This window comes from Haliotis rubra, unplaced genomic scaffold (assembly GCF_003918875.1).
Source record: "Haliotis rubra isolate DU_JTF1 unplaced genomic scaffold, ASM391887v1 Scf114, whole genome shotgun sequence".
Classification (NCBI taxonomy): domain Eukaryota; kingdom Metazoa; phylum Mollusca; class Gastropoda; order Lepetellida; family Haliotidae; genus Haliotis; species Haliotis rubra.
This window is the reverse complement of record NW_025765048.1, coordinates 165,617-192,362: the sequence shown is the minus strand read 5'-3', so window position 1 is coordinate 192,362 and position 26,746 is coordinate 165,617. Positions and strand designations below refer to the sequence as shown.

Here is a 26,746-nt window from a genome sequence, read left to right as displayed (position 1 = left end):
GCAATTGAAAATCAAAATGAGATACAATCTTGTTTGTAGTCTGGAGCTCCTTTGTTGGTTCATGTTGGCAGAATGTGGAAGGAAGGTCGTTGGTGTTTATAAATTTGGTTTTAAGAATAACGCTGCTTATTTGGACACATTTTGGATTCAAACCCTTACCATCGGATCGTGCCAGCCAAGGGACACAACTCTGTTACCCCAGGTCTACTCCTACACCTACACCGACAATGAAATGTTCCTGATGCTCACATGAACCTATAAGGACTTAACTCTGTCCATTAATGACAAGATTAAAGACTATGACAAAGTGTCTTTTTTTAAATATATAGTACGTTTGTGATATGGTAAAACTATGACGTAAATATATTTACTAACTCCATTACAACCGATCAATCATCGAAAATAATTGGTTAGCGTCATTTATCAAATGTTGCTGTTATTTGTGTTAATGCACACAAAAATAAAGAAAAAACGTAGTAATTTGGGTTGTTTTGCAAATTGCATAAATTCCATTTGCAAATTTTGCATATTTAAATGATGATTAGTATGTTTGGAACACATATTTCCTGGATTCTTTTTTGATAAATTCAATCGTGACTTGGAACGAGCTTGTATTGCTTATGAAATGTAAATTTAATGACACAGACAAAACCAGCCTTGTGAAAAATATTGTTAATGCAAACAAGTGTTCAAAGATTGGTCGTGTTCGATTATGAGAAAACATGTTCGATTGCTTGGTCGTTTAGTCACTGCGACCAATCTTCGATTATTTCAATTAATCGGACCACCACTAGTGAACAGGGAAGTATATTAAGTCACATATGTGCCGTGTGTTCCATCATGTATTGGGAAGCACACAATATCACGAAAAGGGGTTGCTTTTTTACTCAAAATTACATTTGTTAAAAGGACCGCTGTCTTCGTCATTTGGATGTTCCATGATTTGTCAATTGTTCTTTGTGTGTGTGAGCTCTCTATGCAAGTGAGGGGGGGTTATCAATAACCCGAGAACAATATACAGGTACAGTCCTCACTGGAACCAAATACCAGTCACTCTTCAAATCTGTCTTTCACATTGAATTGAGCAGATGAGGTGTATGTGTGTGTGCGTGCGTGCGTGCGTGCGTGCGTGTAAAACAGGAAAAACAGGCAAGATGATTCTTTTTCTGTCATTAATTGCATAGTAATAGCGATACGTTACCGTCGTCAATTGTGTTAAGGACGAGTGTTCACGAATTGGTATCGTGTACGTTCGTTACTGATGTCGCCGTTTGTGTGATGTTCGTGTTGAATGATAATTACGATGTTGTCCAGTTTATCACTGAAGAGGTCGCACCTAAATTACCAAAGGGCGTTCTCCATGATCGATTGTAACCCCTCTGTGGTTGATGTACGGCGACATGGTTCCACCCACAGCCCCGAGCTTCAGACTGATGGCTCCCAGGTGTAGACCAAGCTCTTGATCCTGGCCCTACTGCGACGTTGTGTCCAGGCAGTGATACTGACTCCACGAAGCCGATTTTAATCGTGTTCATCTATCGTATTGCCAGTCTGCACTCCCAGTTCCGGAATAATTTACAGAAACACTCACTTCTCTGCCAAGACTCGATTATGTTTGGCTATATAATCAGTGCCCGATCCACAAACCAATCGTAGCACTACGACATTCGTAAGCCTATGATAAACTGTATAGTTACGACATTTCGTTGCACTAAGTACCCGTGAAGATCCGGGTTAGAATTAGTCTTCAGCATCCCATGCTTGTCGTAAGAGGAGGCGACTAACGGGATCGGGTGGTCAGGCTCGCTCACTTGGTTGACATATGTCATCGCTTCCCAAATGCGTTGATCGATGCTCATGATTGTTTAGTCCAGACATATAGCTGGAATATTGTTGAGTGCGGCATTAAACAACAAATACACAAACATTACGTTACGCATGTTTTGTGGATCGGGCCGCAAACTCTGATGTTTCTGTTGGCGTTACCTCAACGGATGTCGGTAGTGTTCCCACTAGGTAGACTCGCCATTAGTCACGTTAACGAAACGAAACGAATGCACACTAACAGGTTGCACACTAACAGGTTGCACAATAGCAGGTTGCACAATACGGACGACAGTGATCGTATAACATTCTCCAACCCTTTTACAGTATAATTCTTCCTCGGAATCAACACGCCGCCCCCTAACGTGGCTCTGTGGTCGAAGGTGATGCCACGCTCATTGCAAAGTCATGTATCTTCGCCGTGCTGCGTTCGATTTGTATCACGGAACGCGACCCTATACGTCTGTGAGCGATGATGCCTTGGATGTTGTGCCAAGATCGGAATTGGTATTTGTGGAACATGTCTTGCACGAACTCGTCGCAAATTGTTGGCAGTACCACTGATCCAAGACTGAATTGATAGTTTAAAAAGGACAATATATGTGAGGCCTCTTGACCCAGTTGTCCCACGTTGGATAAGCATTATCACCAGCTGATCAACAGTTCGAATCCACGCCCGCCTTGGATAATGAATGGCCTATCCTCACCATGTATGTGTTGGTGGTTCGTCCTCGAAAAGGGCTAATGTTCTACGTCTACTGACATAACATGCTATCACCGAATTGCTGTTGACTCCCAGTCACCCTCTTTCTCCATCGACGAAGCAAGAAAACCAGTTGTTGATAGTGTGAATAACGATCCCTGCCACATCGAGGTTGGGGTTACAGCTGACTGGGTGTTTGGGGATGGTGTACACATTCAGTGTGCTAAGCCTATAACAAGTTCAAATAAATACAAACACAAAACCGTATGATGAGATCAGGAGGCGCCTAAAGTCGGCACGACTGTCGATGTATCACCCAAACCCCCCAGATTACAGCAAGCCAAACTCCCGTGTCAAACACAATGATTCACCAGTGTTTTAACATCCTTGCACCCGCTTCAAATAATAGGTCAGCAATATCAAACCCGGATCCTGAACGTGATTAAAGAAAGCCGAACCAGTTAACTATCTTCGCGTATATATTGGCTATATTGGCTTTATTAAAGGTTTGCTAGCCAGCAGATGGAGGAACATGTTTAGCACCTTGACTCCCGATAATTTCCAGGTTTCGGCCCTCCCAACGCTTAAATTGTCTCCCTTGGTTTTTGTTGGAAGCATGGCTCTCGGCATGGTACCTGGGAGACAGACATAGTAACGTCACTGTCAACATTTTAGCACCTCAAAGGCAGATTGGGCTGTAGACTCCTCAGGGAGCTGAGAATGAAAATCGAATTTACTCTAATCCATCTACCGGGGTAATAATTGTCTCTAGTGTCTTAAGCAGTCGCTTGGCCCAGGTAATCAGACACTTTAATACATCTGATCAGATGGTTGTGATGTGTGACCTTCTGTTATAAACAGTTGCTCATGTCATCAGCCAGTGCCCGGCCTTGTTTAAACTCGCGGTTGATAGAATACAACAGCCCGATATAAGGCAACATTGCCCCTTAGGAGGCGGGTATATACCCTTCATCAAATAATCTCAGCAACATCATCGTAAACTCAGTTGATCCGGTAAAGAATAGCAGTAGATGCCGACGTCGAGGATGCAGCACCTTAGTGTCAATCTTGGTGTTCATGCAACGTAGCAAAGGTCACGTGAACTGATAATTACCGATCGATTTCCCTCTAATATGGATCACTGTCAACAGTTAGCTCTAACTTCAGACGTCAATACAAATGAGATAAATTGTACGTGATGGCGCTTGGGGTAATAAGGACAAGTATTTATTTGATGGAGATTAGTCATTTGGCCAATATTATTTCTTGACTGATGTGAAATCCTAGATAGATGTCCGAAACATCCGCGGCCCGGTAATGAGGTTCATCTAGCGCGTGGTCCATGTGGTTGATTCGCTGGAAGCTGTAGGGTTCACTGACCGACTGAGTATAGTTTTACGCCGCTTTTAGCAATATTCCAGCAATATCACGACGGGTGATACCAGAAATAGGCTTCACAAATTGTACCCATGTGGGGAATCGAACCCGGGTCTTCGGCGTGACGAGCGAACGCTTTAACCACTAGGCTACCCCTGTAGGAATCAAGGGAGGTGATGTAGAACTTTATAAAACGACGTTACACAGCTTCCTGTAAACATGATGATAGTATTCTACACCTCCCGATCGCTTCATTTGTAACAAGATGTACGTCTCCAGATGTCTCGTTATGGAAACATCTACAGGGAACTAGGCTGAGATAAGAAAGCCGTCATGTTTTTGCATATTTAGGTATGAATAGAAAATCCTAAATATTATACCGCCCACGATATTTGATGTTTGGAAATAAGACAACGTAATATGTTACGAGCTACTACTTTGCTCGTATATAGGCTTCGTGTCTCGGTAAGAAGATAATAGGCTAGGCTCCTGTCGCTGCCCCAATTACGATCCTTTGTAGTCAGTCCCATATCTATATATGTCCTGCGTTTCTCCGAGAGTTCTACGATCTGCCTCCATTTGGTCTTTCCTCTTACAACAATCTGATACTATTTAAAGCTGCACTTTGCACACTCATCCGGATAAATAGGGTTTTCCTATAATGACTGGTTGCCATATTGAAATGTGCACTGTGGGCGTTGATAACAACGAAACACAGTCATTGAACAAACATGAAAGCAGCCACACTTTCAGTAGCCCGAAACGACCTACGGCCCCTTTAAATATGTCTAAAAAAATATTTACAACTATAATGCACGGATACGAAATAAAGGTTGTGTGTTTGTTGTGTGACAGTAAGAGTCTACTATTTTCGTCTCATTCTTTCTTCATCATTTTGCTTTCATCTAGCACGTGACTAACGATAGTATCCAGTCCCATCAAAGTAGTTCAGATCATTTCACTTTTGTATTTGTCTGAGGACTGCAGAACGCTTACTTAGACCATTTTTAAATCAGAGAGGGACCTTGGATATCAGCCAGTGTTTGAAATCCTGAATAATATTTCTTCCAGGAAGTTCGGTACCCAGTTATGACGACATTATCAATTGGCGTCGCCTTCTGGAGCGAACCGACTCTGTCTGCTAGATAAACCCCCCTATAAAAAGACATCCAACTTGAAATCCATAAAATAAACTTTATTCAGACTCATTAGTCTCATGAAAGGTCACTTGTATCCAGTTTCACTATTGAGCCATGGTTACCATGGTAATGCCATCGTAATATCAATACCAACACAATATATTATAGGATTTCAGTAACATAACAATCATCACATTGGATCAAAGTTGGACAATGTGCTTTTATAATACCATTAAAAAGGCAAGCTGAGCGCAACTTATGTTATATTTGGGATTACACTTTCCCATCAGAGTTTCGAACCCACTCTCCAACACTCAGTTTATAATCCCGGATGTAACCAAGCCCAACAAAAGTACTAAAATATGCTGTTTACTGCTAAAGTGTAATCCAAAATATAACACGTGTTGCATTTGACCACTTTCTAAATGGCATTGTGTATTCAAGCTAAGCGCATTTTAAATTCTGTGTTAACATAATTGTGTGTATAATATAGATGCTCAAAGTTTCAGCTGATGCCCAATGTCATTTTTAAAGATAGATACCAAAATGTACTGTATCCATGAACACTGTCGTAGTTCCTCTTTGCGCCTTAAAACCTTTTCCAATCACATTGTTTTGCTTGTCTCATCTCACAGATTTACAACACAAAGTGTCCACAATAATTCCTAGCCACTGGAGGTCAAGGTCAAGATTATGGTCAAGGTTATCACGCCTTACAACCATTTTCCACAGGGCACATGGGGACGGCTTGGTCAGCTGGCTGGCGCGGGTGCTTCTTGGGGTGTACGAGCTTCGCCCGTCCCCACGAGGTAAACACTTTATCACCGAATGTTTAAATGCATTCCTGAACTTTGAGGACACAAGTCCATATATGATCGGGTTCCCTGCACTGTTGATGTAACCCATGATTGTTGTTGTTGATAGCATGTTTTGGTAAAACTCAAGTCCCAGTTCCTCGACACTTTCTGGGGGCGTAAACACGATCCAAAGTCCGAATATTCGAACCGGAAGAAGTGACACAAAGAACAGGATCACTATGGCAACCATCATGCGCACAACCTGCTTCCGGGACTTGATGGTCCTGGTATGAGCGTAATCTCTTGGTGATGTTTCTGAATTAAGTGTGAACATCTTTTGAATGATAGAAGCATACATATAAGTTAACATACACATAGGCATGATAAAGAATATACAGAATATAAACACGATATAAAGCCTGGGCAGAGTGTCAGACATTTTGGTTCGACACACTTTCACATGGGAGCCATCTTGGAATTTGGCATCCTCCAGAACTGTGAGAAAGACGAATGGTAGAGCTAAGATGTAAGCGAGCACCCAGATGCAGGTTACGAAGACGCCAGTGCTGGTCAGAAGGCACGTGTTCTGGTCTTTCAAAGGATGGCAGATGGTGTAGTATCGTTCAAAGCCAATTGTCAGTAACGTGAGAACAGACGAGTGGATTGAGGCGTTTTCCAGGAACGGGACCAGGCGGCCTGAAACGTAGATGCGTTTAAGAATGAAGGACTAATTTTGTGTTTTTCACTTGCAATTTTCTCTCAGGTGGCGATTATGGCACCATAAGGGTTTAGACTAATGCCGCATATATTTATGTCATTTTACTGACTTTAGCGAGTTTGAACTGATGAACCTGATAATACTGATAATAACAACTGCATTTCATTCAATCTTGGAGGGGCGGTGGGGTAGCCCAGTGGTTAAAGCGTTCACTTGCCACGTCGAAGGCCCGGGTTCGATTCCCCACATGGGTACAATGTGTGAAGCCCATTTCTAGTGCCCCCTCCCGTGATATTGCTGGAATATTAATAAAAGCGGCGTAAAACCCAACTCACTCACACACTCAATCCTGGAACTATGTCTGCCGTGTGCGTTCATTTGATATTTCGAAGGAAAGTGTTAGGGAATTAAATCTCATTCACAGGGAACGCACCTTTCTAACATGTATGACATTAACCAGTGGTACTGACACACAATCATTATACCGGAACACACACACACGCACGCACGCACGCACGCACACGCTCATCACTATCACGCCTGTGTGTCACAAATGCTTTGAAATGTCCGCTGAACTTCTTCAGGTTTAAAGATGGCCACCTCTCCCCCAATTAGATGTCACTGCCCAAGTGACCTCAGTGCAATCCTAATCTGGCATCGTCTCGTTACTCTAATAAAGCGAGACAGCTGCCAAAATTTGACATTAGCACTAACACGGGGAGACTTGGACACCGTCCAAATAATGGACGGAAACGTAATTTCGATGGTCAGTTATGAGTTTAGTAAGTCCACTGTACTTCTAATGGCAGCGATAAAAGGTCAAAGTCATCGCTAAGTTCAAGAATATCCGTCTATGGTCCGTTACTACCCATCCCGTGCCTCTCAGAGACGACACGATTGATCGACAGGGCCGCGGCAGTGCCTAGGTGCCTCCCAATGGCTGCACTATGCCGGTGCTCGAGTCTTTCACCAAAATGGCAAATTTCGATAGCTAAGTTGCCTCGTAATGGGCTTTTCAACCATAACATAACTCTGACATACCATGATACCACTGAAATATTATTCAAACCCAACTCACTCACCCACTCACTTGGCAACCAACAGAAAGTTTGAGTTTACTTCTGGCCACCCCTTCACACGTGTCCATGTACATATTAATGCAGGTGAGCAGTATATAGTTGACATAACATGACTGTGGGAATAAGGGCGACAGTGAGACCAGAGACTTGTTTGGCATGCTGCTCTGCGACCCGCTCATGAATGTTGCATATACAATCAGCGTTGATGAATATGGCTTAACATGTGCATACTCAAAGCTGTTTATGTGTCAATACGATGTCAACTGTAGCCATGGCTGCCGACGCCCTCTCTGCCTGAAGTGCCCACAACCTGCTTTCATCCAGGAAACATGGACTGTCTCCTCAGGTTATTTCAGAGATACAACTCTCAGGTGTCTGTATTTCAGTGAGGTGAACGACATTTGTAGTCAGAAGACCACTTAATGAAAGGGCATGTATACTCTACATATGCACAAAGGAGAGTGAGTGAGTGAGTTTGGTTTAACGCCGGTTTTACCAATATTCCAGCAACATCACGGCGGGGGACACCAGAAATAGGCTTCACACATTGTACCAATGAGGGGAATGTGGGGAATTGAACCCGGGTGTTCGGCGTGACGAGCGAACGCTTTAACCACTAGGCTACCCTACCGCCCACATAGAGGGAGAAAGCTTCAGAAAAGTCTTTCAAAAATAGTTTACCATTGTCTATCCAGTCTGGCGGCAAGTTGGAATTTATAATTGATAATTTCTACTGTTACACGTATAGACTAGATCTACTGGTACCTGGAAACTGAAATCCGTTGCCTTCTTCGAAACATCAGTCATGGAACATACGCTATATTTGTGATTACACTTTCTTAGTAAAGTACAAATTCTAAATTTGTTTGGGTTGAGTCCTATCCGGGATTCGAACCCACACCCCCAGAGTCAGACACCAAATCGCCAGCACACAAAGTGAGCCGCCTAACCCGCTCAGCCACCGCGACTTCCACAAATGGAAGTCGGACAACTGGTAGTCTAGACTGCGGACTTTGTGTACTTTGTGTACCCCTCTGATAAGTGTAAATTGGCGATCTGGTGCCTGACTCTGAGGGTGTGGGTTCGAATCCCGGATGGGACTCAACCCCAAAAGTACTCGAATTTGTACTTTACTAAGAAAGTGTAATCCCAAATATAACATATGTTGCATTTGACCACTTGGCATTGTGTAAACATCAGCCATGGAGACATACGGGGTTTAGAGATACGTCAATAAATTCCGTCGTCTTTCAGGCTTTTCGATTGGATAAAAAGAGCATTCGTAATACAATTTGGCCGAAAGTTGTGGCCAGAATTAAATCAGGAAATAATTATCGAGATAATAGTTTTAAACTTTAAAATGGATTTTAAAATCAGTGACTGAATTGGATGACATGGCTCAGTCGCCTAGTTATGCATTTAAATTGACTGTGCGAAGGTGCCTCCACTTTTGTTTGAAAGGAAGAGTCACCGATAATACAATCCTCGATGTCAACAAGTGCGCGATAGTTTTCCCAATATGGCAAACGTCTTCGATATTCAGGCCTCCCCTCTCTTATTGCACTGACAGGGTGTGATAAAAACGAATACGATAAAAAGTCAAAGCGGTTTCAAAACATTTAGGGGTGGTTGTGTAGTCTAGTGGTTAAAGTGTTCGCTCGTCACACCGAAGGCATGGGTTCGATTCCCCACATAGATACAGTATGCGATGCTCACATTGGAAAAATAGTTTATGTCTGCTGTTTCTGCCATCTCAGAATATCGCTAAAGCAACTCACTCACTCAAAACATTTTGTTTCACTCATTCAGCCAGTGTGTGTTATATAGGTGGATTGGACGGCCCAGAGTTCAAAGAAACACGACTAACTTTAAGAATGATATATACACATATACTTACACATTGCCTCTCCGATTAGCCAGCGGTCTTTGCCATAGAACTCCAACAAAGCAGACGGTTGGCATATCACAAGAACTAACAAGTCTGCCACGCTGAGGCTCATTAGAAAGAAATTCATCTGCGTGCGCATGGCCTTCATCCGGGCAACGACTTGTATCACCATCACATTTCCCAGAATTCCCACTACAAAGATGAGTACGTTTATCGTAGTAACGTAGACGTAGACGTACGGGGGTAGTTCCAACTCGTCCCGGCTCCTCGAGGAGTTTCTCGTCAGGTTTGTGCTTGAATAATCACAACAGTTATCTCCCTTCTTCCACTCACTAAATCCAAACGGAAGTTGACTTTTCGCCATGACTCCCAACGTCCCAGCATCCGTTGTAGCGTTCATTGGTGTGGTGAACAACCAGTCTCTTCAGCGACGTACATGCTAGACATGTGTTGGTAAATCAGCCTGGCAATTTTCTTCAGCAAAGAGATCCGCTCATTTTACGTCCCTATGGTAGCTCAACCTCCGCACTAAACGGCCTCAAACACTCAAAGAAACGTCGGACCAAAACGCCTACAGACAATAATTCACTGATGTCAGAATACGACAAAACCTGCTCCTGTTGATTGTTTTTGGTATCCTTAGATGGTATTCCACAGGATACGCCGGTAGTCACTTCAATATTGACGTGTAACGGACCCCGACTCCCATCAATCTGGAAAGAAGAGACAATCATTACTGCTGTGAGAGGCGCGTCAATCTCATACATTCCATTGCTACCGCCTTGAGGGAGGTTACTATAGGCTAGAATCCATATGAAATGCCCTACACGGCGAGAAAGCCACTAGGAATCCTCAGGATCAGGCAAGAACAGGTTAATTTAAGTCTTGTTATTTTTATGACTTACAACCTAGCACGATGTAATATTTCTCCTTTAATACCGGTAAACCGGATTTTCTTCTTTCCGGCATGGATTAAATGAAACATGTTTTCAGCAAACGCTTCGATCTGTATAGCAACGAACAAAGTCGATCCCAAACGGTGTTGATACTTTCAAATCAGTTCATCGTGAAATGTTCTTGTATTACAACTTGCAATGAAACATTTTTGAAAAGCCAACTTATCTATTAATATCAAAGCTGTTGTACGTGCAAAAACGCTTTGACTTGAAGACAGCACTGCACGATAAATGTACTATTATATGGTATAAAGTATACTAGGTGTAGTGTGCTACGAAGGAAATTCCTTTATTAATTTTACTTCCAATAGCATACGCTCAGTCGGCTCCATGGAGACGCTGTTTTATCTGAGCTGCTGATTAAAGGACTGGGATACTGTCGGAGTCATCAGTTGGATATATGTGGAATAATGAGTGAAGCTCATCTGTATTTAGCTGCCAATATGTCCTCAAAAAGTGATGTAAATGATACGCTGAAATTTCATTAGAACTGTATTATGAGTCTTACTGGCATGGGCTATGTGAAGCCAGCGAGACTGACACTATACATAGATAACCATTCACAGTCTGGGAAAAATACTTCCATTTCATACCATTATTGGAATTGAAACGTGAGTTAGGTTGGAAGTCTCTAACGCTATCTAACACGTGCATTGATTTATCCCAATGTGTAAAAGTTAACTGAACCTCACTGAACCTTGTTAGACATCGCTTAACCTCACTCAAACTCGCTAAACTTTGTTAAACATCGATAAACCTTACTAAACCTTGGTAGACATCGCTAAACCTCACCCAAACTCGCTAAACTTTGTTAAACATCTGTAGCGGCCATAAAATTTCCGAGTCCCGTGCTGGGATTTGAACCACGGACCTTCTAATCCGAAGTCGGACACCTTGTCCACATGACCAAAGAGGTTACCCCGTCAGCAAGCTGACAAGGTAAAATGTCATCTGTGGGATGACTCCACGCCCTGCTACACATCACTAAACTTTGTTAAACATCGCTAAACCTTCTTAAACATCGATAAACCTCACTAAACCTTGCTAAACTTCGCTTTACTTCGCTGAATGTCGCTTAACTTCGCTGAACGTCGCTGAACATCGCTTAACTTCGCTGAACGTCGCTGAAACTCGCTTAATTTTGCTGAATGTCGCTGAACGTCGCTTAACTTCGCTGAACCTCGCTTAAATGTCTTGTCAGTAACACAAACAGGCTCGGCGCTATAGTCTCCGTCATCTTTTCAATGCACAAACGTTAATCACAGTCACTGTAGTATTAGAACTGATACTTTGTAATTATTTCTATGAAGGGGATTGAGTTTATAGGTCTAGATACCCTGCACAATGTTATTTTTTGCTTAAAAGATTAGATGAAGAAGGTAAACGGAACTGGGTAACAGGTATTAAATGTTTTTTGTTTCCATGTTTTTAAAAATATATATGGAATTATCAAAGTGTTGGTGATGCTAGAATTTTTATGCATTAGTTTAATGAAAGATTACAATATGTTAGTGCACAAGACTGGTTTTCTAAATTGTCGTCATCAAAAGATTTTGAGCATTACTCAAATGTGAAATCTTTACTTAACGTGGAACGATATATTACATATTAAGAAGATAAATCTTTAAGACGTGATTTTTGTAAATTAAGAATAAATTTGCACAATTTCAAAGTTAATATGTTACGAAAGTAACTACTGCAGTAAGGGTCTCATTGAGACCGAAGATCATGTATCTTTTCTTTGTATGTAAATATTATAATGGCCTACGTTTGCATTATATTACACAACTCACAAATGTATTCCATGGCCAGTTAACTTTGCATAATATACTCAATTGCCAAAATGAAACTGTTATTAAAATCACTTCTATTTACATACAAAAAATGTTTATGTCAAGAAAAGCGCGATTAAAATGTTATTCTTAATTTCATTGTAACATGGGCCACATGGCCTACATTACCGCATAAAGTCTGTCTGTCTGAGTTTATACAAAATACCTCAAGCAAAAGCGGATTGCTGACAATCCCATTTTCATGCGTCATGACACCTTCATCGTCTAACTGTGGAAGTGTATTAACGCCACAGTTTAAACTTTTATTATCAGCTAAATAAAAATACTATCATGTATACCTTGACAGATACAAAATGTGTTTTTGCAAAGTATTCGTCATCATTATCTAGGCTGTGGACAGCCTCGTGGTTACAGTGTCATTCAAAAGGCTAGTTCGATGTGTGAAGCCCACTTCTGATGTCCCCCGTCGTGATGTTGCTGGAAGCGGTGTAAGCGTGGCGTAAATACCAATCTATCCATCGTCAGCATCTACTTTTAAGTGGAAACGTCCCACCAACACATCCCCCAGTTCGTTGAGACTATTTCATCATCAAACAGAGTTATGAGTTCAACATTACCCAGAACTGCCTGTCAGGAGAGAGGTCTTCCGAGCCTGCCATCACACAAACTAACTGGTCTCCCCTGCCTGTTTAGTGTAAGACAATTACGTCCAATTAGCGCCTCCAACTTCCAGGAAGACGTCATACCAACATGCACATGCGTGCCCTAATTGTGTGTTTTCGCTAAAGTGATGAAAGGGTGATGAAAAGTCGAGGGTCGTTATCTCGTGGTGTAGAGTGGTTGGCAGTTGCAAGGGGCAGCCACACTGGCAGTGTACGATCAACACCGGTAGTACGATCAACTCCGCCTCACACCACAGACACTTGTACAGCCACAAGTTGCCATACTTCATATGACTTCAGGCAAGTGGTATCGATCGAGCTGCTGACAGCATGGTTTGTTCAGCTCCCAAAGGGCGTTTTGATGACGATAAATATTCCTAAACTGTTTCCAGTATCTGCAAATGACCCAGTTCTTATGATCTGGGGTATAACTTTCTGAGCCGACAGAGGGAGATATGGCCGTTGAAAAAGTTGTCCACAACCGGGGAATATCCCAACAGAAAACCGACACAACATATAACACAGTGGAGGCCAACAAATGACTATTTTCCTTGGAATGTTCTGTGTTGAAGGTCATAGTGTTTGAGACGTTATTCCTGAAGTACAGGAATAAACAATCCTTAAAATTCTTATACAGTAGGACACATTTATGTTTTTTTTTTTTTTTTTCAGTTTTCAAGTCCCAGGTAACAATTCTCCCTTAGGATCACTTGATGTGTGAAATCACATTAGGGAACGTACACAGTGTCACGAAAATAGGAGACTCTTTTGAAATGTATCAATGATACAACCATTTGTATGCTGAGTTATAAGATGCCTAGCGGTTAGAACAATCGAAAAAAACAAACATTATCCGACATTAAAGGTATAATGTCTTTCAGTGGCATTTTTAGAAGTTGTACATTGATGTCCAAGATATTTTTATGGATAAACTTCTTTTTAATTTCTCTCACGACGTTTCGAGACCATTCCAGGTCCTCGCCCTTTAACTATAATAGTTCAGGGCGAAAGTGTGTTTCATTACACTATACATGGTGGTAGAGCGAACTGTATTTCTTAATTATAAATCCCTTCACAAATCCATTGACACCATTCTTCGGTTTCACAGACCCGTCCCTAGAAGTCTTCATTAAACTGGCCCCGAAAAGTGATATCTCAGCGGTCAAACCAATATCCCCTCATCTGTCATCTCAGCAATATCATATTCAAATTAATCAGCAACAGAAAGTCTGGATCGCAATCATAAACAAATGCCTTATTTACACCACCCAACCCCTTAGAAGAAATGGTCGATTTGTGTAGTTGTTTTCAGTTCCGTGACAACGTCACCAATCAAATGTAAACTCGCCAGAATTACATATGCATGTATCATAGGTCACAGGGTCAAACCTTCACATTCCTCTTTTGTCCTTTGAGACTATTCTGAAACCTACGCGCGTCTGGGATGTCGATGTGTGGGTCGTAGTTGTGTTGGGGTCGTCGCAGTGTCGGGGTCATCTTCATACAAGGGCCGCGTTGAGGGTGCTCTCACTAAAGGTCGCGTGATTTATGAGTCTGTGATGTGGCAATTTCCACTCTGATGCCACTGGATTTAATTCATGGACAGCGTTATTTGTATGGTTCGTTATATGTATTAGTGTTTGACGCACCGACTGTGGGGACTTATATAAGGTCTTCGATCTGCTTCAAATCGGTCACTTGACCTCATTTACATATTTCCTTTTATACGCAGCAAACATTGCCTCTGTTGGCTATAGGTTCTGAAAACTCGACGAGTCTTGGACTCCAGTATTCCATGGTTACGTCACCCTAGAGGCAGTAGTGACATTTAAATAAAAAAACAGTTTGCTAGGAAATAATTGCGTTTCATCCTTATCTAAGTATATTCTCGTGTACACATCCAGTTGGTGACATTTCGACAAAATGTATGTTGGCGTCATCCAATATAGAAAAAGGGAAATGTTACATATATGATAATGTGTAGTTAATGCTCTTACGAGTGTGGTTATGATTATATAGCTGCCGTGGTTTAATTAAAGCAAAACATGCACATTTCACACAAATTGTTATCACTAGCCAAGACATTTGAGAGAAATAGTGTGTTAAACATATTAAACATTTATCATTGTCATGTGACGTAAGTCGATGACGTATGTGCAGAGAATGTTCACCTTTGTGACATATGTCGTCGACGTATATACGCAGAACGTTCACCATTGCGGTTTACGACGGCCACGTATGTACACACAACTTTACCATGGTGATTTGCGATGTTGGCGTATGTACGCAGATGGTTCACCATTGTGAGTTACGGCTTCGACATATTTACACAGAACGTTCACCATTGAGATTTGCGATGTCGACGCATGTACGCAGAACGTTCACCATTGTGATATACGATGTCGACGTATGTACACAGAACGTTCACCATTGTGATTTACAACGCCGACGTATGTACACAGAACGTTCACCATTGTGATTTACGACGCCGACGTATGTACACTGAACGTTCACCATTATGATCTACAACGTCGACGTGTGTACACAGAACGTTCACCATTGTGATTTACGACGCCGACGTATGTGTACAAAACGTTCACCATTATGATCTACAACGTCGACGTATGTACACAGAACGTTCACCATTGTGATTTACGACGCCGACGTATGTACACAGAACGTTCACCATTGTGATTTACGACGCCGACGTATGTACACAGAACGTTCACCATTGTGATTTACGACGCCGATGTATGTACACAGAACGTTCACCATTATGATCTACAACGTCGACGTATGTACACAGAACGTTCACCATTACGATTTACAACGCCGACGTATGTACACAGAACGTTCACCATTGTGATTTACGACGCCGATGTATGTACACAGAACGTTCACCATTATGATCTACAACGTCGACGTATGTACACAGAACGTTCACCATTACGATTTACAACGCCGACGTATGTACACAGAACGTTCACCATTGTGATTTGCGATGTCGACACATGTACGCAGAAGGTTCACCATTGTGATTTACGACGTCGACGTATGTACACAGAACTTTCACCGTTGTGATTTACGACGCCGACGTATGTACACAGAAGGTTCACCATTATGATCTACAACGTCGACGTGTACGGAAATACTGACATGATATGCTGTGGTATTGGTAATAATGTTGAAACACCCATGGAGAGAAAAGACAACCGACACACTAACCAACATCACACTTCCTCCTGACGTGTATATTGCAGAAATAAATAGTTGGCGCAGGAGTGATAAATTGATATTTGTTGGTCTGAAGGAATTCAAGTGATATCATTTTGAAGAAATGATGACAGAATCCATGAATCAGCCTTCGGATGTGACTTGAATCTGACAATGGATATAAATCTGCTATTGCGAATCATGACATCTTCGCACGAAATTAACAGCATGTAAAACGATTTCTGAATAATATAGACTCGTGGGCTCTCGCGACACGTAGGCAATGAAATATACTGAGAACTGGTATTGGCATCCTTATCAGATCTTTGTTACAGGTCTATTTCTGGCTAAAGAGTCAGGGGGGTTGGAAAAGTACGACGAACATGTACTTGTGGATTTGGATAACGAACTGCCAGGGAAAGTGGGTATACACCAATGTTTGATAGTGGCTGTAAATGAAACCAGCAGGAAACGGTTATTGGATGATGATGTATTTGGGTAGCATTACGGGTAGCGTGCATTTTGGGCCTTTGGTGTATTTCGTTGCGGCGTATGCTTTGAGGTTAGAAACATAGTGATAACAAATGTTATTGTTTAGTTTTCTTGTATTTTGTTAATCTTCGAGCGAATTTCTTCATTCGCCCATCAGTAAAAGTGGGTTATCCGCTGGCATATGTCTGTGATAGGTGTCATACAGAACAAGAGAGTGAGTACGGTTTTACATCGCCTTTAGCAATATTCCGGCAATATCACGGCGCTATACACCAGAAATGGGCTTCACATACTGTACCCTTGTGGGGAATCGAATCCGGGTCTTCGGCGTGAAGAGCCAACCCCACCGCCCCACATAACAAGAGAGATGCTTCAATATTTAGGGTCATTGTAGGTTCCGTTTTCAATAACCATGGTCCCTAATCATGACTTATAGAACTCATCTGTTTGGATTCCATTTGTATGGTCGGGCGACGTATGACGGAGGCGAACAGATACGTGGGAAGTGCGTAGGTGGGAATGGCGCCCTAGAGGAATAACGGCGTTATTGTTCTGCAGAATTGAACGTGAATGTCAGCGTGACGAACAACTCCAACCCTCAGAGATCTGTTTATATTCTGCCTGACGTGCAATGAAGCTTTGACGAGCACAAGCACGCACGTACACACGCACGCACTCTCGATACCAGTGTTGGCTGCCAGCACGGACTGAAACCATTTCTGTCCAAGAGTCGTCTTGACGATGTTGAGCCTGTGCCGTTATAACCAGGTTCCATTGGTATTTAGACGTAAGAGCCCTGTAGAAATCCTGTCCGCTTTACCGAGTGCGGTTCCAGGCTCACATAGCGTGATAAAGGGTACGTCAGCTACACAAAACATATCTCAGCAGTTTAGGCTATTTACACCATTGAGTTTTTGATGACACGAACAGTTACACCACTGCTGGAGCTGGTCTTGGAGATGGCTAGTTGCAAATGGGCCGCACCTACCGTCATTAAGTCATTACGTGCAGGGCGTATTCAAACGTCAAGAACAACTGTTTCTTTACAATCACACGTTTTCAATGATAATTTACCATTATACATTAACTTGAAGTACAGTATATTCATCCAGACAATGCTCCTGTTTCATGTTTATCCTACGATACAAGGGTACATTGTACCACTTTCGTTGTCTGAATTCACTGATAATGCTATTTACAAAGCTAAAACCTGGGCCAGATTCAGGCAATATAGGTGTTATTGTGCTCATTGAATGAATCCATCACAGTAAACATTACCGTCTCTAACGCACAGAGGTTCCCGGTCTCACGACCAATAAATCCAGATGTAGAGCGACAGTCCATCACGCCGCCACAATGGTACACAGAATTCATCATCGACCCCTCAGCACCCTTCTGGGAACTACATTGGAATCAGGGCAATACAAATGTCGGAAGCCCTTATTCCAATGCCATTCATTCATTCCTGCAAGAAATATCTAGGATTGACCATTGACCGGAACTGTGAGCACATGTATTCCATGCTGTGGTCCTGTGTAATAAGGTTAAGGGTGGTGGATGAGAGCAGCCCGAGGGGTGATTTAGGCTGGAGGGGGTGGGGAGGAGCATTTACTGTGGTTCACGGTTTTCATTCACTATGCCCTATCAGATACTGCATTTGTTAGTGTGCGACCACCATAAACGATGAAAATTGCCTAGGATATGACTTGGCTCAAATTGGATTGGGAAACCTTGTTGAAATAAACCTGACATCGGAAATTCGTCCTTCGTTTCACGGAAACAATAACGATTGGCCAGGAATCGGAAGGATAATCTAATCAAAAAGAATGAGGCAGATGGGGCAATAACACTGCCACTGCAGGAATACATTGAGTATTGTACATGGCCACAGACACGTTTTATTTTTAAATGTTCTATAGACGCGAATTCTATTGGATGAAAGATGACTTAATACAAAACATTGATACCTAAACAAAAGCACAAACATTTTGAAGTCAATTTATTAAGTATGTAAATGCATTTATAAATCTTGAAAGTATTTAGGATGCCTATTTCAGAGACTTCCATTCTGTTTTTTCTCAGCATCTTGAGACAATGGTCCTCGGAATAAGATATTCGACAGGTTTTTTTTCAATTATAGATACGTTTCTCTTTCCAGTCGTGTTTAATGTAATGCATCTTGAGAAAGCAACAACTTTTGATATCAACACCGGATGTTAAATGATCTTAAAAAGCTATTATACAAGGAAACGTGCTGGTTCAGGCTGGCGCTTTTGTCCACAGATAAACACATCAGTAATGACACAAAGATTGGTCGTACCACACTGACACTGTTCTAGTTAATACACCCCGGAGCAGCCTGGTGACTGCACGGTGAGAGAGATGTTATTGATGTAAATCTACCTTGTCTGGCACTGGCAGTGAGAGATTTATGATGTTGTTTTGAAGGTAGACCGAGGCATTTTACTGAAATGCGCATAATATATACCAAATGACCTCAATCAAAACTTATTACAGGAAATGAATAAAGATCTTCCTTCGAGCAATGGTGGAAAGGACATAAGATGTTTTTCTCTTAAAGAAAAATACATTCGCGACAGAAAAACACAAAACTGTGTAAATCTCTAAAACGTTTTTGTATCTTCATTAAAGATTGTTGACATTAATTGTAAAATGTGAACATTGATAGAATTGTTAGACGTGTAAGAACGTACTACTCGGTAGTTTTAATAACAGCAGTCAAATACCGTTCTGTCCAAGCTTACGGTACCTAAGATGATACTAAGAGTTGTCCAAGGTTCGATGTAACTATGAAATGATGACTATATAGGCAGGGACAACACAAGGTTCGACAGTGCAACAGTGAAACACAAAAGCGATCGACTGCATTTGGGAAGATGAACAGAACAAATCCAGTCCATGGTAATGTTAATGTTGGTTAACGTCCTTTGTTCTCGAATAGGCTCTTTGAACAACTGTCCAGGCTACGCCAGTGTGGAGAGCTATGCTCTGACAACACCGGGTGTTCATGAGTAAGTGAGTGAGTTTAGTTTTACGCCGCCCTCAGCAAATTTCCAGCTATATGGCGGCGGTCTGTAAATAGTCCAATCTGGACCAGACAATCCAGTGATCAACATCATGAGCATCGATCTATCTACGCTGGGTGTTCATGAACAAGCCAGCTATGATACACATAACACGACGTACAGCGAGGTCATATAACCCCAGCAAACAAGCAAACGTGTATCCTGATAGGGCTTTGATAGACCACAGTGAATTACATGGACAGTCAAGACGTATGGTAGTCCCTGAGGTTAATTACAGCGCTAAGTAATGAACCACTGTTCAGATACGGCTTGTTGTTCTTCGCAGCCTAGTTAAAGTCTACTCTACGGCGGGAGTGTTGGGTCGGCACCAACAATGGATGCAGGTGCATATCGATTCCACACATGCATCTGGTCAGTATGTCTAGTGTCAGGATCATTAACAGTAGTTATGAATTATTGTTCATACAGTGACCACAGTTTTACCCAGCTATGTTTGACAAAAGGACAATCATAAATTTGAAAGCTTACTTTGTTTTCGGTATTGAAATCAGTTGTCATCATCTTTTTGTTGTGTGACATTGCGCATTACATACATTAATGACATTCAGGAAAATAATTCTACCGAATCAGCGTAGGCGCCAAGACGATCACTGCACTTAAGTTGGAACAGGTTTGCAGATGAATATGACAAAATCGGGATATTCATAGTAGCCGCAATAATGTTTAAACAAACCCAAACACTCAATTGTGTGTTGACGGTTAATTGCGTGGCCATACCCCGGCGGTGTGCGTCCAGAGTTAAGTGACGACGCATCATTGAGGTCTGACCCTCAGGGTCAGGTGACCCATTACCTGAGGTCATAATGACAAGAATGAACGCATATTCTTCAGAAATGGAAGCTTAATTGATTTGATTCCGGTCCCAACGACACAGCTATCTGCCGTGGGGCTTCATCCAGTCGTCTGTGTGAGTATCTATGGTCTATATCCAGGTGAATGAGCACAGAGACGCCAAGGTGAACATACTGTGACGATGTCAAGGGATATGCCATGTGCTGGTGTCGGTGTGATATGCAAACACGGTTCAAATACACACATTTCATCGACAGTCCCCATGCATCACAAATATATGATTGCCTCGTTTAAAATTGTCGCCAAAGCTTAGCAAACCTATAAAATATATTTTTACGGATTTGATTTAAAAAAGTACAACCATCATTCAGGTGTGTATTTTTTCGCGCAGGTGATACATCTGGTGGTATTCATTTCCATTAATCGGTCTCCGGGGATCAATAAAACAAGAGCTCGGCTTTCAAAGCGGACTCTGTGCTGCGAGGAAATTAAATTCTTATTTGATCACAACGGAGTGACCTTTCGGAATGATGCAATCCAACACACGGTAATAAAAGCTGCAGAGAAATTATTGATAGAAATCAACTTAATCTCTTTATACGTTTAATCCACTTCCTTATGTTTTATTTTTTAAGATATTTGATGCAAAAATTAGTCCGATTCTTTTATATGGAGCTAAAATATAGGGGAGTTGATAACTTTAAAGAAGTCGAAGTTGTACATATGTTTTGTTTTTAAGGGTTTTTAAATGTCAAACGGTCGACTTCGAACCATGTAGTTAGGGGAGAACGTGGCCGTTATCCAATGTATATATGTATATATACAAAAGTTATTAAATATTGGTGTAAAATATGCAAAATGCCCGATTCCAGATTGGTAAAGAAATGTTATAACATGTTAGACTCTGTAAATGGTAAAACAAACTCGGCATCAAAAATTAAGAATATTCTTTACTCTTTTGGATTTCGCTTTATGTGGGAACAGCAGCAAAATTTATGTAATGTCGATAAATTCATATCAGAATTTGTTTTTAGACCAAGAGCAAGTTATGAACAAGAATGGCACACATCGCTTGTAAATAGTCCTAAATTTTCACTTTATTCTTGTTTTAAAATCTCATTTAATGTTGAAGTTTACATGAAAGATTTATCAATTTCAAAATTCCGATCGGTCCTTGCTAAATTCAGATGTTCTTCACACCGCCTCCAAATTGAAACCAAGATCAACCAAGATCAAATAGATTATGTTTTGTATGTAAAGATAACTTTATTGAAAATGAATTTCATTTTAGTTTGGTATGTCAAAAAAATCAAAATCTGAGATATTTGTATTTACCACATAAGTTTTATTCGAATCCCACTATTCATAAGTTTAATATGCTCATGTCAACTGGCAATCCATATATTGTAAAAAGCCTAGCTTTTTATATACACAATGCAAAGAAACTTAGAGATTCACTTCTATGCCAATAATATCATATTTCCTTTTGTATACTTTGTAAATTAACTTATTGTCTTGTGAACTATATATGCACATATGTACCGCTCTGAAATCCTGAAGTGTAGCCTGGGTCTATGGCCTCCACTACAAAGAAAATAAAGACTGATAGAACTTCAGGATATCCTTTCATGTGTATACTTTAACAATTATCTAAATAACAAATCTCTCATAATAGATGTAAACGACTGCCGTTAAGATAACATACATTGAGAAGTTGTGTACACTGAATTGGTGTGAACCTTACCACAAAGGATTACAAAACACCCTAAACAATTTGTATACATTTAGTACCCAATCGTCTATATATAGGCCTTATACAGGTGAAATATGTAATCATTGGCCTCAAGCACGAAGTCCTCTTAGCGCTACGACGATCTAAACTCACACATTTTAACACAGACTTCCGCTTGTCGTAGCGCTAAGATCGCTTTGTGCAAGTGCCCCCTGGTGGGGCAGTTATACAGGTAGCAACATGTTCACAGTATTCGTTGTTAATGCAAGTGGACACATTGGCAAACATGCTGTCTCATACTGTACCTGTAGCGAAGTTCGAGGGGGAACAGCAGGAAAAGACATTACAAGGTCAGGCAGACATTCAACTACTACCATTTTGGAAATATTGACATAATACATAATATGATTATGATATGTTAATAATGACTCACTACGTTTCATATAGCCAATGCTGTGGATGTGCTTAGTGAGATGGTTGTTAACACGAGGAATGAACCGGGCATGAAAATGGTTTATGACAAGTCGGGTTCTAAGGCTTCTGAAGCTTCAGGTTCAACATCAGGAAACAATTAAAGATGAGCTACCGCCAATACGTTTCGTTTCGTTTCGTTTTCTATGCTGTTCCTACTTTTGTACAGACCATTCCCAGTTTTTGTATTAAATGTCCGGCCTCGCCGCGTCTGCATTGGAGCATTGGTGGTTTTGTTTACTGGCGTGGTGGCAGCGGTTTTCACCCACGTTGGAAGACATTTACTTGACAAACAAAGTAATCCACGACACCTTTCACCTCCGGTAAGCAGTGCGATCGAGTGCCATTACGTTCTTGTAGGCCCAAGCAAACTGCATCAATTAATAACATCGTGAACGCCATTCAGGAATATAATGGCTACAGCACGTGCACCCACGCAGTGGCAGTTAACTACTAATGAGACTATCAATTCTTTCGAGAATTGGAGACAAAATCTGATTTATATTTTGTCTTTGGACAATAACTTCGCACCCTTCTTAAACGATGGATTCACTTGGCATAAGAAAAGTGCTGCTAATCCCCACAGAGGCTTACAATCTGATGGTGATCCGTAACACAGGCACGACGTAAAACTGCTGCTCAGAAAAATGCTCAACTTGAACTCATGCTCGGACAAATCGCGAACTACTGCCCTGTTATCTCAAGAAATTCTATCATCAAGGGTTCGACCTCTCTCCCTGACATTTGGCAACACTACGGTTTCCAATCTACTGGTGCACACTTGTTAATATTACTCTCAAGCCAGCTGAAAAACCTGAGGACCTTTTCCAACGATTAACAGCCTTCTCTGAAGACAATCTGTTAACCACAGAGGGAAACATAACACATCATGGCGAGGAAATTCTAACTGATGAGGATCTTACCCCTACTCTCGAGTACACCATTGTGGTTCTTTGGCTTCAACTGATTCATCCTGGTTTGCCACAACTTGTGAAGAAGAAATATGGTTCAGAACTACGCAACTGATCTATTGCTGCCTTCAAACCGGAAATCTCGCAAGCCTTGGCGTCTCTCCTCGATGAACTTCACACGATAGAAGACACTAAGATACTCAGGAGTTCCACCTTCAACCCAGGCAGAAGGTTCAAGGCCCACCCTCAACACACAATGCGTCGCAAACAGCCTAAGAATTGCATCCTCTGCAAAACAGCTGGCCGTCAAACCTTCTCATCATATAACCTCGTTGACTGCAGATTCTTACCAGACTTTGACAAGAGAAACTTGAGCTTCTCCCGGATGATCATAGATGATGAGTATGATGATGAACAGGCCTACACTCAGCAAGATGATCCCACAACTAGTGATGGGCAATCCAACCCTGATCCTCTCGTCGACTCTCCAACAGTTTGCCGTGTGGATGTTATCCAGTCCCCAGTGCTGTATGCATACTACTTACAACACCCTGTGAAACTTACACTTGACACAGGTGCTACCACAAATATGGTAACTTATCCTTTTGCGAACGGCCTCGGACTGACGATCAAACCTACTTCTCAGTCAGCCCGCCAAGCTGATGGCATGACACCATTGGAGGTACTAGGCGAGATACACTGTAACCTGACAAGAGGTTCACACATCTTCAAAATCAATGCTCTTGTTGTCAAGCATCTTGACGTGGACATCATAGCTGGTATACCCTTCCAGTCATCCAACGACATTGCTACAAGTCCTTCCAAAAGCCAGATAGTAATCAAAGGCTCTGAGGTTGTACATTACGGCAGCCTTCCTCACAGGGACGCTTCCGTCAGGAGAACCCAAGCTTTCCTGCTTCGAGCACCTTCACACCGAACAGTGGTCTTACCTGGTGAATTTGTGGAACTAACTACACCAAGTGACTGTGATCCCGATACTCAATGGGGCCTGGAGCCAAGACTAGACAGTCCTTCTAACTCTGCCCACAAACAGCAAATAGCATGGCCTCCTCCACAAGTAATAAACTCTGTTGGCCTCTCTCTCAGAGTCACAGACAGTCTTGATGACCCTGTTGTACTAAAGCACAATGAACATCTCTGCCAGATCAGAGCCATAATAGCCTCTCCCACCAACATACCTAGATGTGCCAACATGCCTTCAACAACATGCCAGAGTACCGCCACCATATTCAGCAAATATCTCCCTAGACCCTGACAATTGCCTTTCCAACGATGTAAGGGACAAATTTCTTGATCTCCACAATCAATTTGAAGATGTTTTCAACCCTACTGTTGCCAAATATAATGGATTCAGTGGAAACATACAAGTAGTTGTGAATATGGGACCTACACTCCCTCCACAGAGGAAAGGAAGGCTCCCACATTACAACATGCTTGTTAAACTTCAACACAAGTTTGATGAGCTCGAGTCTGCAGGCGTGTTCTCTAAAGCAGAGCAAGTGAATGTCTCTGTCGAGTACCTCAATCTCTCCTTCATTGTTCGCAAGCCCAAAGGCGGAAGTCATCTTGTCACCTCATTTGGTGAAGTCGGCCAGTACAGCAAACCTCAGCCCTCGCTCATGCCTAATGTTGATAGCGTACTACGTGACATTGGCAAAAGGAGATTCATTATTGTGTCTGACTTACTCATAGCTTTCTACCAGATCCCTTTGGCTCATTCCTCGATGAAATATTGTGGAGTTGTCACTCCCTTCAAAGGCATAAGAGTGTACACCAGATGTGCTATGGGGATGCCAGGATCCGAGACTTGTCTGGAAGAACTCATGTGCAGAGTCCTTGGACACCTAATTGGGGAAGGATGCGTGGCAAAGATAGCTGACGACCTTTTCTGCTGTGGTGATTCCCCAGACGAGGTTCTACACCATTGGAGTCGTGTACTCAAAGCTCTGAAGGACAATAGCCTGAGGCTCACGGCATCGAAAACAGCCATCTGTCCACGTTCCACAACGATCCTTGGATGGGTCTGGTCACAAGGTACACTTAAAGCTAGCCCTCACAGAATTGCTGCACTTTCATCAGTTGATCTCCCCAACACTGTCCAAGGACTACGTTCCTTCACAGGTGCCTACAAAGTGTTGAGTCGTGTTCTACACGGATACGCACAGCTTCTGGATCCCCTTGACCAAGCTAGAGCGGGGAGACAATCACAAGAAAAGATTATCTGGACGGATGAACTAACTGAAACATTCAAAAGGGCTCAAGCTGCACTGTCCAATTGTAAATCCATCACCCTACCAAGACCAACTGACTGTTTATGGATAGTCACTGATGCCTCTGTCAAGGACAAAGGCCTCGCTGCTACCTTCTACGCTCTGAGAGATAACAAGCTCTTACTTGCTGGGCTCTTCAATGCAAAACTAAAGAAATATCAACTTGCCTGGCTACCATGTGAAGTAGAAGCTTTGGGCATCAGCACAGCTGTGAAACACTTTGCCCCTATATCATCCAGGCAAAACAGACTGTACAAGTCCTCACAGACAGTCGACCCTGTGTCCAAGCCTACCAAAAGCTCTGGCGAGGGGAGTTCTCAGCCAGCTCACGTGTCACAACTTTCCTGGCAACTGTCAGCAGATACATGGTTGAGATCAGACACATATCTGGTGTAGCTAACTTGCCTTCGGATTATGCCAGTAGACACCCCAGTGTGTGCTCAGACCAAAGCTGCCAGATATGCCAGTTCATCCACCAAACAGAGTGTTCAGTTATCCGCGGCCTCTCTATCAAAGATGTCACAGAAAATAGTGTCAGGATGCCATTCACTAGCCGAGCAGCATGGCTGGATACCCAACACGAATGCCCGGACCTCAGATGCACCCATTCTCACCTCACACAAGGATCAAAGAAGATGACGAACGTTCCCAATGCGAAATGCTACTTGCGAGAAGTTACCATAGCTCGGGATGGACTGCTAATGTCAAGGATTCCCAACCATTTCAACCGAGTCGTGAAAGAATCGTCGTACCATGTGAAGTTCTGGATTGTCTCCTCACTGCCATACACATACGGTTTGA

At 42.1% G+C, this 26,746-nt stretch overlaps 1 protein-coding gene across 2 annotated transcripts in view; it reads right to left on the bottom strand.

Moving 5' to 3' along the window:
* Positions 1-5,081: 5,081 nt before the first annotated feature.
* LOC124252737 (QRFP-like peptide receptor) overlaps positions 5,082-26,746 on the bottom strand; it is a 51,013-nt gene continuing 29,348 nt past the window's right edge. For both annotated transcript variants that reach the window (XM_046686399.1, XM_046686393.1), the window contains 2 exons: positions 9,535-10,238; positions 5,082-6,536 (listed from right to left, as the gene is read on the bottom strand). In XM_046686399.1, the coding sequence (XP_046542355.1) occupies positions 5,668-6,536; positions 9,535-9,925 (1,260 nt within the window). In that variant the 5' untranslated portion in view covers positions 9,926-10,238 and the 3' untranslated portion in view covers positions 5,082-5,667. The remainder of the gene's footprint in view (positions 6,537-9,534; positions 10,239-26,746) is intronic.